Source organism: Dipodomys merriami, unplaced genomic scaffold (genome assembly GCF_024711535.1).
Source record: "Dipodomys merriami isolate MVZ:Mamm:240054 unplaced genomic scaffold, mDipMer1.0.p SCAF_2, whole genome shotgun sequence".
In the NCBI taxonomy this organism is placed as follows: domain Eukaryota; kingdom Metazoa; phylum Chordata; class Mammalia; order Rodentia; family Heteromyidae; genus Dipodomys; species Dipodomys merriami.
In genome coordinates this window covers 11,034,003-11,051,053 of record NW_027203381.1, presented here as the reverse complement: position 1 = coordinate 11,051,053, position 17,051 = coordinate 11,034,003, and the positions used below count along the sequence as shown (strand labels likewise).

Below are 17,051 nucleotides of genomic sequence, written 5' to 3'. Positions count from 1 at the left end.
CTCTCCCTCCCTCCCTCCTTTCCTTTCCTCCCCACCCCATACAGTCCCTTATGGTCTAGTGCATAAAGGTTTCCATCCTCTTGCCATACAACACTGTAATTATCAACTCCAAGACCTTCTTTCTCCCAACTCTATTTAGCCTCTGTCTCTCTCTCTCACTCTCTCTCTGTGTCTTTTATAGGTAGTCCACATTCTCTCCCCAAACCCCCAAAGAACATCATGTGACTTTCTAATGGAAAACAGACAAAGCTGAATGTACACTGAAGTCACTCTGGGTACAGTAGTGGTGGGCATTGGGGTAGCTAGCAACCCTTCCAGACCCCTAAAGCACTCTCAAAGAGCCCCTAATTGAAGAATCCCATTTCAGGGGACTCAGAGCTACAGAAAGATCTCATAAGGCCCAGCCTCAGGGGGTGCATGGGCCTTCAGACCTTGATTTAGACTCAGACCACTTCTAGCCCCCAGGGAGCGATGGATCCCCAGTGCACCCCAGTTCTTGAGAAATGTCGTTCTCTATCTTCCTGCATTCGCGTTCACATGGTACAGAGTGATTCCATCCTCAGGACTGGTGTCAGGACACAACACAGTAGAACCATATAAGAAAATAACTTTGTTATTAAGCATATACATTCATAGAAAAGTACTTCATAGTATCACATCCATTACTGGTTGGAATATTAGCTCAACTGTGGTATGACCCAATATAAATAATGAGCAGAGTTACAGAAGCATATGACTTGTCACCGGGAGATGTAAACCCACCTGAAAATTCCCGGGAATTTTACATGTAGTAAAAGGATTCTTTCCTATGGTTTCTTTACAGCAGGAACATTTGCAGAAGGACAACGCAAAGCCCATGATTGTATGCATTAACAACTATAGTCATTGTGGTTTTGTTTTCCCAAATGGAAAATTATTTTTTTGGTTTGTTATGAAATCTACACGCTGATGGTGCCAGGAAACATTTCATCTAGTTCCCCAAATTCATGATTAATAGCTTCAGATGGTTCTATTCTATTAAGTGTTTGGGCCAGCCTTCAGGAACGCTGCCTGGAAGATAAGTTCTCAGAATGAGGCTGCAGTGGTGCGTTCTCTCTCTCTCTCTCTCTCTCTCTCTCTCTCTCTCTCTCTCTCTCTCTCTCTCTCTCTCTCTCTCTCTGTCTGTCTGTCTCTCTCTGTCTCTGTCTCTCTCTGTCTCTGTCTCTGTCTCTGTCTCTGTCTCTCTCTCTCTCTCTCTCTCTCTCTCTCTCTGCAGGACCCAGGGATGGAACTGGAGAGGGGAATCACATCCAAAATAGAATGAGGAATTGCAGCCTGAAAATATGAGGTGCTGGTCATGGAAAGGGCTGTCCCCTGTACTCTTGGGTGTGGCTACAAGAGGGCCAACAGTGGTCCTGAATGATGGAAAGGAAACATGACCCAGCAGGGTGTTCTGTACCTGATTTTTGGTGGACTGACACTTTTCCCTCCCTTCTCCCAAATGCCAGTGAGCATTTATTTTCTACTCATGCTACACCCATGTCTGAGTTTACACAGTAGAAATGACTTCAGTCAATGGGTAGTAGGTGTTGAAAATCAACACAGGAGGTGAAAAAGGCAGACTCCTCTTTGTGCTCCTATTAGCACAAGAAAGCTGGGAATCTCTCCCTTTGGAACTGGGAAGGGGAAAAGGTTTTCCTCATACTAAAGTGCATGCCCTCCTTCTACTACCTGCAGTCAACTTTTATTCCCACTGCTTTGCAGTAGCATAGGTGAACTTATAACTAACTTAACTAACCAGAACTCTAAAAAAAATGCAAAAAAAATGAAGTCACCATGTCTACTAAAGAGTTCAAGAGGTACATAAAAGTCCATTTTCCCTCATGCAACATGAACTGATTTAGTATATCGGTGGCAAATTTCATTCTTACTCCTAATGTTTTTTCATGTTTTGTGCAGAAGCCCTGTTTAAACATCATAGCCTTGATTTTTTTAAAAGCCCCCAACTAAGACATATTAGAGATAATGATACCTTAGGAGGTCTTATCTTAGAAAAATATAATTTGGGCCTAAAGAGTATACATTTGATCATATAGTTACCCAAGTTTTGAAAAGCTGAAGATAGTAATGACTTTCTAAATGGATACAGCCTAGCAGTTTGAAATTACAAAATATAGGCTATTATGAGTTTTGCTGGAAATACTTACCTAGAATAGTCTCACAAATCCTAGCTATTATAATGTTCCATTCATTCTTTTAATATATTATCCTGGGCTCTTACCAAACTTACAGTTATCTTGCATTTTTATAAGCCTTTGGCAGTAAAGATTATATTTCTAAATACAGTTCACTGTCCAAAAAGTCAAGATAATAAAACATTTTCATGAAAAATTAAAGATGGAGCAAATCATCTCTCATACAACCTGTGCATAATTTTCTTTTAAACATGCATGCATACATGCATCCATCCACCCATCCACACCTTTTAAATACTGCATTCCACAAGCAGCAAACATTAAATAGATTCCAGGCAGGACCCTGCAGCTGTGGCTTCCATCCCTTCACAAATGTGTGGTTCATGATAAATGCCCAATTCTGTAGAGACGGAGGGGATGAGGGGATGACAGAAAGCAAACCTAGGACTGCATTTGTCTTCATCTATAAAAATGCTAGTGGACAGTCACAGGGGATTTGGCATAAGTAAGAAATAGCAGACCCAAAACTATTTTGGACAGGATGGAAAGGAAGGAAAGCACTTGAGCTTTGTAGACAGAGCCCTTTCCTCCTATTTGTCAGCAAGAAGATTGAGAAGTGTCGCACGAAGTCACCATCTGTGGTTACCTTCCAAAAGTTTTCACTGTAGGGGAATAATATAGGTTAAAAAGAAATGGGAGCTGGGAGCTGGTGGCTCCCACCTGTAATCTAGCTGAGGTATAAGGATCGAGGTTTGAATCTAGTCCACACAGGAAAGCATGTGAAACTCTTATCACCAATTAACTACCAAAAAAAAAAAAGTGGAAGTGGGGAGTGGCAGAATGTTAGCTTTGAGTAAACCAGCTAAGGGATAGAACCCAGGCCCAAGGTGGGGGAGGGAAGAGAAGGAAGAAAGAGAGAATTTCTGCTGAGCACAGAAAATCCATTTTTTTCCCATTTCCCTATTCAAGAGAATTCTCAACAATCTATTATTCCCGTTATGTGGGTCTGACTCTAAACAAGAGCCTCAAATGCCCTGGAAGAGCAAATTTACCTGCCTCCACGAATTAGGCTTCAATGGGGCCCCTCCTCTCTTTGCTTTTGCCCACAGCCTAGGCTAACACCCTCCTTCCAGCTTTTGCCCACAGCCTAGGCTAACATCCTCCTTCCAGCCTTGAACCCCACTCTGTAATTTTCAACTTGCATCATGACCCAATGGTGTGTCTCTGGGCAACTGGTCTGAGCCAGGGAATTCTGCACCTCTTTCTAAAGGTCAAACCACTTTATTTAACAAATCATCTGTGCTGTATGGAGCAAGGTACGCCTATAATCAAACAGTTTCTAAGAAAGTTTTCTTTTTCTCGTAGTACTGGGGCTTGAACTCAAGGCTTTCAGTGTTCTAGGCAAGTGCTCTACCACTTGAGCCACACACCCCCAGCCCTAAGCAAGGAACAAAATGGATTTTATTCCAATCTACTCGTTGTTAAAGAACACAGCCAGAGGAACTATCTTTTCCACGTAGGACACTTATAAATAGGTGATATGACCCCCTAATTGTCCTATGTAGAGTTCAAAATATGGCGAGTTATATGACAGTAAAAATGTATGACTATAATTCTTCTCCATTTCCCCTAATCTCCACTCCTAAATTTTCTTTCTGTAACAAAATATGAGTGACAAACTTGGATAATGAGATGGAATATTTTAAAATTGATTAGCTTGTCAAGAAAGATCCTCCTCCATCCCCTTTTAAATGGAATGATCTAGTCTACTTTGAACATACTTGTTTTTAGAAGTAGCCACACATTTTTTAAGAGCTCACTTGGCCAATCCCAATCCCCTCTCCCCCTTTTGGTATTCCACCTAATTTTATGATATCATGAGAGTAATTAACAGAAATCCAACAGATCATGGAAGAAGCATGATCTACACCATCCAATGTCCCTCCACAGGAAGTGTGTTCATTCGCCATGTGCTACCTAACTCCAGCAGGGCTCACTGAAACTTGGAAAACAGTATTTGGAAGAGGCCTAGTGGGAAAGAAGGAATGAGAGGAAAGACAACAAAATGTATCCTGTAGGCCTCCAGTGGCTTTTTCTTTAGATGCTTGAACTGCAGGAAAAGGGGCTCTTTTGCCGCTGAAGATGTAACTATGTGCTATGGGTACAAGTCTCTGGGGCCCCCCAGGTCTCTTGCCTCGGTTCCTCTTGGATAGTCATCTCCAGAGCCAAAGTCCATGGTCTCTGGGTAGCTGGAGAATTCCTGAGGTGAAGGGAACTCCTCTGCCGAAGAGTGAGTCCGGTGCCCGAACACCTGTTCCTGCAGCTCAGCGATGTCGTTGCGGATGTCAGCCAGCATAAGCAGCAGGAAGTCGAATGACCCCGGGGGTCCCTGGGCACGTGGGAGAAACCAAAGCTATGATTTATGGCAGACTTGCCCTCACCCCAGTTATAGCCTTCTAGCTGTTAGTATGTTGCCTAACATACCTTCCAGATTGTTCTCTAACTTCCCATCTCAATAGAACTGGTGACATACTCCCCTGTCTCCCCTCTCCTGACTCCAGGCAACCACCAATCTGCCAGAAGAATATCAGAACAACCTTCTGAGGTATGCTCCAAAGAAGTGTGGAAGTCACTGTGAGGACCGTAGAATAGAGGCTAGATTCGATTGGGTTCAAGTCTCAGCTTTGCTACCGGAAGGCTGTGTGGTCATGGGCAAATCACTTGATTTCTCTGAGTTTCAGTTTTCCGTTTGGAAAATGGGCATAATAATAACAGTCCTGTCTCTACAGACTGTCAGAGTTCAGACACCGACATTTAAGTGACTTAATCCACGTAAAAGGTTTAGAGGAGACTAAAAGCGCAAAATGTTATCAGCTATTCTTTAAAAACGACATTTTAAAGATAGTTTTGAGAGCATGGCTTACAAACACCAAATCCTAGCTGGGCATTGGTGGCTCACACCTGTCATCCTAGCTACTCAGGAGGCTGAGCTCTGAGGATCATGGTTCAAAGCCAGCCCAGGGAAAAGTCTGTGAGACTCTTATTTTATGTCCAATCAGAAAAAGCTGGACATGGTGCTGTGGCTTACGTGGCTTGAATGAATGCTCAAGTCCTAAGACCAAGCCCCAGGACTGGCATAAAAAACAAACAAAAAAGCCCCCAAAGCCTTATCGGCTAGAAAAGGTCCAAATAAGAACTTCATATTTTTCCTATTTATTAAACATCTATTATCACTATATATGGTATTTATTAAACTTTTTATTTTTGTGCTGGTACTAGGGCTTGAACTCAGAGCCTTGTGCTCTTACATAGCTTTTTCGCTCCAGATTGGAGCTCTACTACTTGAGTTACACTTCCAGCTTTTTGATGGGTTGTTTGGAGATAAGAATCTCTCAGATTTTTCTGCCCAAGCTGGCACTGAACTGAGATCCTCAGATTTCAGCCCACTGAGTAGCTAGGATTATGAGTCAGGGGTCCCCAGTTTTACTAAGCTTTAATTTCCATGTCGTCAACAACAACAACAAAGCAATAACAGCGTGTTGAAGCTCTACTACCACCCTTAAAGTATATACACATATCTCCTGGATCTGGTGGAAAAGCTTAAAAGTACAATGATACAATGGCATATACCACAAAGCATACAGGTGCAGTGTTTTTATGTCAGCTCACACTCATAATAACCAGTGTGGCAGATCACACTCCACTATCAAGCCTGCTGAGAGGTGAGGAAATGAATGACCAGAGATGTTAAGAGATGTGGTTACCAAGCTGTCTGGGCTAGCTTTGAACTGTGATCCTTAGGTCTTAGCCTCCTGACTAGCTAGGATTATAGGTGTGAGCCAGTGGAGCCCGGCTTGTGTCCATTTTGAATTTCCTAGATGCTATGTCTACAGGGAGCTAATTTCTTCTTCCATCCCAAGTCAGGACCACCCACTGCCTGGTAGACTGGTCCTTTCAGGTATGTTATAATATACTTGGAAATAGTATATAATATATAGTGGGACTGGTGAGTAGATACTTCGTACAAAGATTAGCTGAGATAAAAGAAAAAGTAACCAGAGAAAACAAATTAAAAAAATGAAACCCAAACCAGCGATTAAAGGCCTCTGTGATTCTCCCTAATTTCAGAGTTCTGCTGGGAAGGGCAGAGTGACAGCTGGGAGGGTGCGTTGTTTCTCTGGTTAAGACCCTCTGAATCGCTCTTAGAGGTTGAGAGCTACATTCCTGCCCCCCGCCCCCCAGCTTGACAGGAAGTACCACTTACTGGAGACCCTCTGGGCCCAGGTGCTCCTCTCTCTCCCTGGAAACAGAAAGGTCGGGGTTAGTGTTCAGAACACACAGATGTTGTCTCCATAGCCTCTATTCTAGACACCCACCATCCATCTCCCTGTGCAAACCAGGCCTTTTCTATAGGAAACAAATGTGGGATTGAAGCTAGACTCATGGGACCAATTAGTTGAACAGAACTGCTTAGGTCAAGTGTCTCTCTGCCAAGTTCCCCTAAGGCCATATATTTTTAAACCAGATCTGACAAGAGGAATACTTGTATGTTCAGGCAGCGTGTAAAATAACAGACACATTCTAAAGCAACGCACGCCAGCTTCTCTAAGAGATCGGAAAGCAGTCGGCTTGAAAAAGTGAAACAGAACTTCTGTTCTTGACTTCAAGCAGGGAAATGAGGGCCCAGGCAAAACCATCCTCCAAAACAAACATGGTAATGAGCAAAACCAGTGTAGCCAGCACAACAGAGAGGCCAGGGTTATATTCCTAGTAATGAGACTGGTGACTGTTTTTTCCTTTTTGCTTTCAGTGGTAGTTCCATAACATAAAAATAAACATAAAATAAAACATACAAATAAAAGAGTCCTGCTTTTTAGATTTTGGTCTCCTTTTTCTTTTTCTGTCAGTTGTGGGGCTTGAACTTGGGGCCTGGGCACTGTCCCTGACAGTGCCACTTCTGATTTTCTAGTAGTTAATTAGAGATAAATGTCTCACAGACTTGCCTGCCAGGGCTGGCTCTGAACTGTGATTCTCAGATCTCAGCCCCCTGAGTAGTTAGGATTACAGATTACAGGTGTGAGCACTCAGCGTGTTCTCATGATTTATTTATTTATTTATTTATTGCTGGTCGTGGGGCTTGAACTCAAGGTCTGGGCACTGCCCCTCAGCTCTTCAGCTCAAGGCTAGCGCTCTACCACTTGAGCCACAGCGCCACTTCCAGCTTTTTTCTTTTTGCTTATGTGGTGCTGAGGAATCGAACCCAGGGCCTCGAGCATGCAAGGCAAGCGCTCTACCACTGAGCCACCTTCCCAGCCCTCATTTTTAATTTTTTAAGTAAGTTATGAGTATACTTTATCCAAAGTGCTTTGGGACAGAAAGTGTTTCAGATTTTGGAGCTCAATGAATTTGAAATATTTGCAAAATTTTTCTGATTGAACATCCTTCATCTGAAAAGCTGCTTCAAATTCTCCCTCCCACTCCATTTGTTTTTCTTTGAGGCTGGCCTCAACCTCAAGATGTTTATACCTCAGCCTCTCATGGTCGGTTTTTTTGGCATGCACCACCATGACCAGCTTAAAATCCTGATGCTTAAGATCTATGATCAGCTTAAAAACCTTTTTGAGCGTCATGTTAGTGCTCTAAACGTTTAGGATTTTGGAACACTGGGATTTTTGCCTATCTGTGGTTCCATTCTGCCCTAGTTAATGTGTGGATGTAAACAGTTGCCTGTTGAGCTTTATTAGATGTCTGTGTAGTGGGTGGTAGCAGAGAAACCCTCAGCTATATGGACCCTGTTTTACAAGGCTTACCTTTGAGCCATCTCTTCCTGGTGCCCCTGGCGGACCCTATGAGACACAAGGATCTGGTTTAACCGGAGGAAAAAGCACAGGACAAGAATCACCTTCTCCAACCACAGTAGCACACCTCTGCTAAGATACTGACCACAGGGCCCCTCCGGCCTTGCTTAATGTGGGACAGATCCGGAGACGGTCCCATGGGTCCCATGGAGCCCCGGGGGCCAGGCTGCCCGGGAGGGCCAGGCCTACCTGGAAAGCCCGGGCTCCCTTTGGGTCCTGGTGAGCCTGTAAGGAAAGAACACATCCCCTGAGAAGACTCTGGCTGACAGGTTAAGTCCACAGTTCATGCAACCGCTGATCCCCAACCCTGTTTTTCTGTGCCAGGTCTTCAACTCAGGGCCTTAAACACTGTCCCTGAGCTGTTTTTGCTCAATGCTGGCATTTTGACACTTGAGCCAACACTTCCACTTCCAGCTTTTTAGTGGCTATGTGAAGAGTCTCACGGACTTTTCTGCCCAGGCTGGATTTGAACTGCAATCCTTGGATCTCAGATTCTTGAGTAGCTAAGATGACAGGTGTGAGCCACCGGCATCTGACTGGCTCTTGCCCCTTGCCTTATACCTTCTGCCTTCTGGCAGCTCCACTAACATGCCTCATGAGAATATTAATGCAACACCATCTTCTTCTCCATCTTCCTCTCCTTTCATGGACCAGTAGGCTCCTCAATCTCAAGTCAGAAACCTGAGATGCTTCCCACAGTCTGTCCTTGGTTCAGAGAGCAGCGGCCACTCTCTCAACTACCAAAGTCAATGGATTCTGACCCAGTATAGCTTCTGGTGTGGCTGTCATTCAGCATGGACTTGGACTGAACTTCTATTTACAGGCGAGAGAAACCCTATTGGCTTTTAAGCTTCTCTAATACATCTTAATGGAGAGCAACCCAGCACTAGAAATAAGAAATGAGAATTTCTTCATGCGAGAGGGCCTGGTCCATTGTGAATCTCACTCATCCTCAGTTACCTCTCTGCTCCTGCAAGGACCCTGGACAGCTCAAACCATGTTAGACACCAGATAGTAGAATTGCAAGGAAAGCTAGCAAGTCATTTATGAAGAAAACAGCTGGGCCAGGTGATACGCGCCTGTAATGTTAGCACTCGGGAGATTGGTGCAAGAGGTTTGGGAGTTCAAGGTCAAGCCTGGGGTATGTAGCAGGGACTTTCACAACTCACAGAATCAAAACAAATACAAACAAGAGAGAAAGAAGAAAAGCAAGAAAAGCAAATCTTTCCTACTCTGACAGCTGTCTTGTTCTAGTGGTATGGTGTGGACATTCATCTGGAGATGAGATTCCTCCACAGAAGCAGAGACTCCTCTTACAGTGGGGAGGAAATGCTATGCCAAGAATCAGTTTGCAAGAAGAGATTCCTGTCATCTCAGAAATCAATCAAGCTGCATCGTACTTATAAACAGATATGTGGAATGGCAGCCCCTTTGTACATCTACTTAAATAATACAATACAATTTAAAAAGAAAAAGTCAGAAGCTGCCTGTGTGTGGAATATGCTGGAGGAAGTCCATGCCTGTCTAAACAAGCTCAGGTCAAAGACGTGAACAATCTAAAGCCCTCGGCCAGTTCTTCTCTGTCTAGACTGAACACCAGGCCTCCTGTGCTTGAGAAAAGCCACGAGGCATAAGGACATAGAAACCATACAGATCCATTTGAAAGAGTTCTGAGCCTACGTTCCTGCTTTATCCTCCCAGTTAAAACCTACCCATTCCCTTCTGGCTCGTGCAAACTCCATCATTTTTCTGTATCCGTACCAAGGCCACAAACCCTATCCCCTACAAGCTAATGTAACCTCTCTCTTCTCCCAGGTCCCAGGGCAGAAAGCATGTGGTTCTTCATATTTGGCAGTATGTTCATATTTTTTACCTCTACTTGCATTCACCGCATGTGTCTTGCTAGGATGGTAGGAGGCCATTTGGAATACCTGGCACTGTGCTAAACTCTGATAACCTGAGATAAGACAGTTATTTAGACTCACATAAGCACTGACATCATATTCTTTTGTGAAAAATTCTATTGATCTGTCTGTGCAGAGGCTCATAATAAAATATAAAACATCTTGTAGTTATTTTTAAGTTCTTATCACATATTTCCTGGGTCTTTGCTCTTCTTGCCCAGGCTAGTCTGGACTGTGGTCCTCCTATTTTAGGCCTCCTACAAAACTACTCTGTCAAGTGTACAGCACCATATCCAGTATTTTATTGAGATGGGGGGTCTCGATAGCAATTTGGGGTGCCTGGTCTTAAACTGCGATTCTCTTGATGGCTGCCTTCTGAGCCACTGAGTTATTAAGCTTGGCCTAATGCCTACTGCTAAAGAAAAATATATAGATAGGCAAAACTGTGAATATAAATATAAATATGTTACAATATCAAGGGAAGGGGAATGAGGGGAAACAAGGAGGGGTGGTCATGAGTTAGCAGAACTGAGTGATAACACTGTTCTATTTTTGTATCTGTTAACTTGTTTCTAGTATAAAGTTTAAAAATGCAGTTATTATTGTGTGTTTCTCTAGTTTAAAACAATCTTTAGGTCCATTCCCACTTCCTCAGGACCCCCCCGGCACAGGTGTACACCAGCCCCCCAACACCTGTTTTACTTCTCACAGCGGAAGCCCAAGAACACCACCCAGCCCCCTGCGCATGAGTTCTCAGCAGGCCCCTGCTGGCTCTCTCAGCCTCTGGGGGCCTTTCACACACTCACCAGGTGGGCCCTGGCCCCCAGGTAGGCCAGGAGGTCCTGGAAGGTAGGTGTTTGAGGCCAGTACCTTATCCCCAGTGACATACTTGCCGAGCTCAGCAGCATTGTTGGGGAGCAGGGCAATCTACAAAGAGAAGAGGGGAACAGTAAAGTTTGAAGACAGATTACCCACTCTGAGGGAGCAACTGAAAGGTGGACTCTGACACTGGGCAGACTCCCGCTGAAACCTCAGGCCTCTTGTTGTCTGCCTGTGGGATCTGGACTTCCTCATCATAAGACTGGTCTTAGAACACCTACAGGGCTGCTATAGGAGCAAATTCATGATATCTTTAATGTGCCTTGACCAGAGTCCAGCTTTTGTACATTAACACAGAGCAATGCTCTGGTTACACTTGTTCCTGGTTCTGATCCTAAGTGGTTGCTTGACATTGTTACCTATGACCTCATAGCCTTCTAGGTTTTCACCTTCATGTCCACAGAATGAGATGATCAGATCTGCACACTTCAAATGTCAGGAAAGCAAGCCTGGGGATGTGTCGTACACAAGATTGTGCTTTCAAATTATTCACTGTGCTCTTCCTAAGCGTACCCTGGGCCTCCTTGTCAAAGCTAAAGACAAGCCAGGAAAGACTGATCTGGCCTCCTGTTTGCCCCCATGGGCACTTACATCCTAGCTGTAGGGGGACAGGAGTGAAGGTACCTGTGTGCTAAATGTGTTAGAGGTGGCCTTCTGCACAACCGAGGCCTAGGTGGGCTTGTGGGATGCAGATGTTGTTATGCAAGAATTCGGAGGAGGGCTGCAGTACTTTCCATTTTCCCTCAACTTCCATCAGTGAAATTTGGAGGATCAGCGTTTCATGTTAGCCTTTATAATATAACTCTGGAGCCCACAATGAAGTACAGAGCTCAGTGGCATGAATTTGTGAGATGCAGCTTGAAAGGTACTTCATAATTAGTGCTGGGACCTGATGTTAATTATGTATTCAGTAGGTGTTTACAGAAAGGCAGGCACTGTTTCATCTTGAAAACCCTGTGCAGCAGGTTTGATGGAGACACAGAGAGATTAAGTCGCCTGGGGTCACATAGTTAGCAAACTTAACCAAATGTATTTCTAGAATCTGAGGATTGTAATTTGAAGCCAGCTCTGGCAGGAAAGTCCGTTAGACTCTTATCTCTCATTTTCCACCAAAAAGCCAGAAGTGAAGGTGTGGTAGAGTGCTACGTCCAGAGAAAAAGTGAAAGGACAGTGCCCAGGCTCTGAGTTCAAGACTCAGTACTGGCATGAGATACATACACCAAACTCATATCACTTCTTGATTCGCCTGAGGATATCTGTGTGGCGTGCATTTATTCATTCTCTGTGGTTATGCCGGCATCCATGCAAAGCATTCTGCTTGGTCTCTATTGATCACAAGCTTGTTGGAATCACATGATCGTATGTTTTACTTGTGATTATATAACATATATATAGGTCTCCTGACAAAGCTGAATAGATCATCATTAACCATGTGCAGATTCTGGAAAGCCACTTCCGCTCAGCGTATCTATTCTCTTACTTAATGGGTAGCTGTGGTTCTCATTAGGGCTGGCTACAAGCTTGCTGAGCATGGAGAAGAGATAATGCCTCAGGCTTACGTTTTGCCTCTTAAGAGAACTGGTTGGCAATGTTACTCAGAGTCTATGTTCCTTGGCGATCTGCTCAGAGCCTTGAGTGGGAGCAATTACATAAATAAACCAGGAAGTTTGTGTGGAGCAGTGTTAAGGGCCATCAAACAGACTGATTTCAGGTATGATAAACACTGACCATGCAGGCTCAGGACAGTCTCCCAAAAGTCAGGCCACCAGATCCCTCGTGAGGCCCTTACTCCCGGCACTACGATGTTACCACAGACCTGGTGCCCATTCCTGGGTGGATCTTTCCATCCAGGGAACCAGGTCTCACTCTGGGTGGCCTGAGGTTACCAAAGGTTACCTTTCGTGGGCCAGACCTTAATTTTTTATGTGTAATAAAGCTATGCACAAAGTCACCATTTTAAAGAAGTTTAGAGAGGAAGTTCTCTCTTAAAAAAGAAAAAAGAAGACGTTCTCTGTCAATGAAGCACAGATAAAACGGTAGCCATCCTAAGGTAACAGAGAACAGGAGTGTATGTTACAAGAGTTCACAATCATGCTGGGCATGGTATATGACACGTAATTCCAGTGCTCTGGAATTCCAGCGGAGGCAGGAAAATCATGAGTTTGAGGCTTGATTTGGATACAGATTGAGTTCAAGGTCAGCTTGACTTATAAAGAAAGACTCTGTTTCAAAGAAACCCCCCACAAAATAAGCAAGGATGGAAGAGGAAAACTGGGAAAAAGTTAAAGAAGAGATAACATTATCCCCCCCCCAAGAAATGTAATAATTACCAGACTTATGAAATAACAGCCCCTCTGTACAACACCTTAATAATATCAATAAAATTGTCATAAAAAAACAAAACATAATAGTAGCATCTCTATCCTCTCGATAGTTCTACCGCGTGTTCCCTCCTAGGATCTATGTAAGATATGAACTTCCTTAGGGTATGCGTGTGTGTTGTGTTATGTAACCTTTTAGACTCTCAGATCTGGCGTGGGGAAGCAGCCAGTATCCACTCAGCTGACATGAACCACAGCGATGCGCAGTGTGGATGCCCCCGCCCTTCACTCCAGCCAGACCCTCCTTCCCTACACTGCACTGCTCCGCCAGACCCCCAGTACCTTCTGCTTCAGCTGCAGCACCGTCTGCTTCATCTGGTGGAATTCCTTACAGGTGGCACAGCACGTCCCGGCCTTCACAGCATTCTCGGACTTCTCCTCGTGCCCTGGGGAATGAGGCAGGATGAGGAAGGGCCCTGCATGTTGGGATGGGTGGGCACAGAGCCGCTGAAGTGGATGTAGAGGATTTCAGTTCTGAGGTCTCAGCCGGCATGCCCCAACTCAGGGGAGAGGGAGGCCCCGCTACCCTTTGTGCAGCTGTTCCTCATTAGACATCCCAAATGCATGAAAATGTGGACCAGGGTTCTTTTACCAATGCCTTTCATGTCTGAAAACATGGCGCCTTCATCAGTGCCTTTCAGGACACACGATCTATAAATCTGCTTTATTGCTCGCAGGCCAGCAATATCCTTGAGCTTAAGTAACGGAACTCACAAAGTGAATCTTCATTGCTTCTGACAATTCACATCTTCATGGCAGTTGGGCTGGGTTGGGTGGGACCCGAAAAGGAGAGACAAAAAGAGGACTTTGCAGAAGAGCAGAGGAGGAGAGACAGCCTAGCCAGAAAGCAGGTAGAGGGGTTGAAGGGGTCATTGCCCAATGCTTTCCATTCCAATGGTTAATGACTAGCCCATGAGAGACGAATGGCATTCAACTACCTATAGGTCATCAACAAACCTAGTCATTCTGTACTTTGGGTCAGCTGCTCCCATAAGAACTCACATTCTGTGTACACACAACTTAAGTTCACCAAAGCTTCCATCCTTCAACCCTAAGTATCCATTTTATGTGATCCCACCCATATGTCTGCCCTAACTTCCATCTAGAATTCTCTCATCCATCTTCCCAACCATTTATTCATCCATCCATCCATCCATCCATCCATGCATCCACCCACCCACCCATCCATCCATCTTTCCTAACCTCCTTTCCCTTCTACCCATCTATTCAGCATCTGCTATTTTGCCTGTGCAAAGTGTGTTAAGTAAAAGAAATATGAGTCAGGTGCCGGTGGCTCATGCCTGTAACCTGAGAAGTCTCTAGCTACTCGGGAGGCTGAGTTATGAAGATCATAGTTCAAAGACAGCTTGGGTGAAAATGTCCTGTGAAACTCTTATCTCCAATTAACCACTCAAAAACTGTGAGTGGCACTGTGGGTCAAAGTGGCAGAGAGCTAGCCTTGAGCAAAAGAGCTCAGGGACAGCTCCCGGACCCCACGACTGACAAAAAAACAAACAAAAATCAAACTAAAAACAACAACAAACATGATGAAACCTAGTTCACAATTCATACTTGACCTTTTTTGGAAGCTAGTCCTGTTGGCAGAAATGGGAGGTCATGTACCAAAGTTTACATTTGTATTTTAACATAACTACTTGAAATTTTCCTAGTGTTGGTGTCACTGGGCAATGTGACAATTTTATGACCGGATAAACCTCATTGGTAGGTTCTAGACTTCATCTGGATCATAGAATATTAGAGCTGGCACATCTCTGTGTCATTGTCTCTAATAGAAAAGGAAAGCAAGATCCAGACAAGGAAGTAACTTGAGTGTGATGTCATGGAACGGCCCGGGCTGCATTCTGTTCCTTTGTACAATGATCAGATGCTGAAACATCAAGATTAAACATCATCCAAAAGACTTGACAGTCCCACAGATACAGAAGCACACAATGTAGATGCTGGTGGACTCAGGGAATCAGGATTTTCATCTTAGTGCTGTCACTCAGTACCTTTCAGACTGCACAAACCACATCTCTGTGTGCATCTGTGCCTTGGATGATAAGATGGTACTAGCACTTGTTACCTGTCACCTATGATGAATCAATGAAAGAGGACACAAAAGTCACGGTTGCCTCTCCCAGTGCATATGCTCCCAATATAAGATACTCATTAATCCTAATGCTTATCATTTACCTAAAAAAATGAGTGCTACAAGGCAGGCCACTTGATATCATTCTGTGACTACAGCTCTGAGAGGGATGAAGATCAACACTCTACCTTGTTTGTGTGTGGAATACACACTGATGAAGGTCCTTGTGGAGCTAAAACCATCTCATGGATGGTATGTTAGTGGCTCATTTAGAAATCAAGATGGGATCTCTCCTGTGTGTTTTCAGTCCTCTTAATTAATGGTGTGAGCGTGCATCTCCAGGTAGCATTTAACAATATCCTTCCAGCGTGTTGGAATGTTAAAGATGCAATGTTCTCAACTGGCCACGAGGGGGCAGAGCGCTCATATTTTTACTGAAATTTAGCAGGCTATACATAGGAAGCATCAGAAATGTTAACACTCAGCCCATCATGGTAGCAAGACCAAATGAACATAGAAAAACGAAAGAATGTTCCCAACATATTTCATGTGGGTGGTGTCACGAATGAACAAAAACCATGTTTGTTTTGAAAGGTCGGTTGTGCAGATCTGTGCTCTAGATTTCGTGGAAGTGCGCAGCCATGCCAGATTACGATCCTCTGGGGGCTCTTAAAAATGCTGGGAAATCTGCTGCACCCCATCCATCTCGGGGTGGCCGTGCGGCAACAGATCTGCGTGTTTGAGAGCTCCCCAGGTGACTGCAAGGTTGAGAGTCATGCGTCTATGACTTATCAGATGTTGAAAGTGAGCTTGAACACCTGGCTGTCTCTCCGACTTTGAACTGGCGTGAACGGTGCCAGGGGTCATGGCCGTGTTATCGGAAAAGAAACAAAAGTTGAAGAATAAAAGACGGGTACGCTAATGACTGCGTCTCCCCATGAGCACTGAGCAGACTCCCTGGGGTGCTGGAACTGGCTCCAGCTCCATGTTTTCCAAACCCCAAATCAAAGAGACTGGAACGCCTATTAGCCAGATGGCTTGTGTCACTGAACCCAGGAATCTCCAGCTCTCCATCTCCAGAAGTCTTGTGGGGGCCATGCCCCCTCTACTCTGTCTTCGCTTTAAAATAAAAAAAACAAACCCTCCTACCTTGTAGACATTAGACAATGCAAAGTTAAAAACGAGAAGATAGAAGGGGAGATGACATGTGTTTGTATTCAATCATCATTCATATTCCCCCTTCCCCTGCCCCCAACCACGATCATGTGAACTACTGGGGTTATTAATTAGGACAAACCTCTTAGCTGCCTCACATGCTCAGATGTGCAGTTACTCACCTTTTAGACACTGTAAGGCACATTTTCTGCTTAGAACCCATTGAAGTTGGTCGTATTTTCAAGTCTCAGTACTGACGGCACAAAGAAATGAGAACTGTGCAGAGTGCCCAAGGCTGGCAGGGGCTTCGATTAATTACACCAAATTTGGAAACAAGTTTAAGAGGCTGTGAGGGTCTTCTGAGTTCATTGGCATCAATCCTCCAATCTACAGGTAGGAAAACAGAGCCCCAGAGATCTGACCAAGGTCACAGAGCTAGTGAGTCCTACAGCAGGCCTGGTTTCCAGCTCTCCTGACTCCCGAGAACATCCCACAGCATCTCAGCTGTCAAAGAAACGACTTCAAAGTGCTTCCTCCCTGGCCAAACCATCAGAGCTAGTCTCACCTGCTCAGTGGCCCAACCACGTGAAACAGGATGTGAGGGCTGT

At 44.5% G+C, this 17,051-nt stretch overlaps 1 protein-coding gene across 1 annotated transcript in view; it reads right to left on the bottom strand.

Annotated features, from left to right (window-relative positions):
* Positions 1-597: 597 nt before the first annotated feature.
* Positions 598-17,051, bottom strand: part of Ccbe1 (collagen and calcium binding EGF domains 1) — a 184,027-nt gene continuing 167,573 nt past the window's right edge. The window contains exons 6-11 of the mRNA XM_070029026.1: positions 13,479-13,582; positions 10,743-10,863; positions 8,118-8,257; positions 7,985-8,020; positions 6,439-6,474; positions 598-4,563 (exon numbers count right to left, since the gene is read on the bottom strand). Of these exons, the coding sequence (XP_069885127.1) occupies positions 4,330-4,563; positions 6,439-6,474; positions 7,985-8,020; positions 8,118-8,257; positions 10,743-10,863; positions 13,479-13,582 (671 nt within the window). The 3' untranslated portion in view covers positions 598-4,329. The remainder of the gene's footprint in view (positions 4,564-6,438; positions 6,475-7,984; positions 8,021-8,117; positions 8,258-10,742; positions 10,864-13,478; positions 13,583-17,051) is intronic.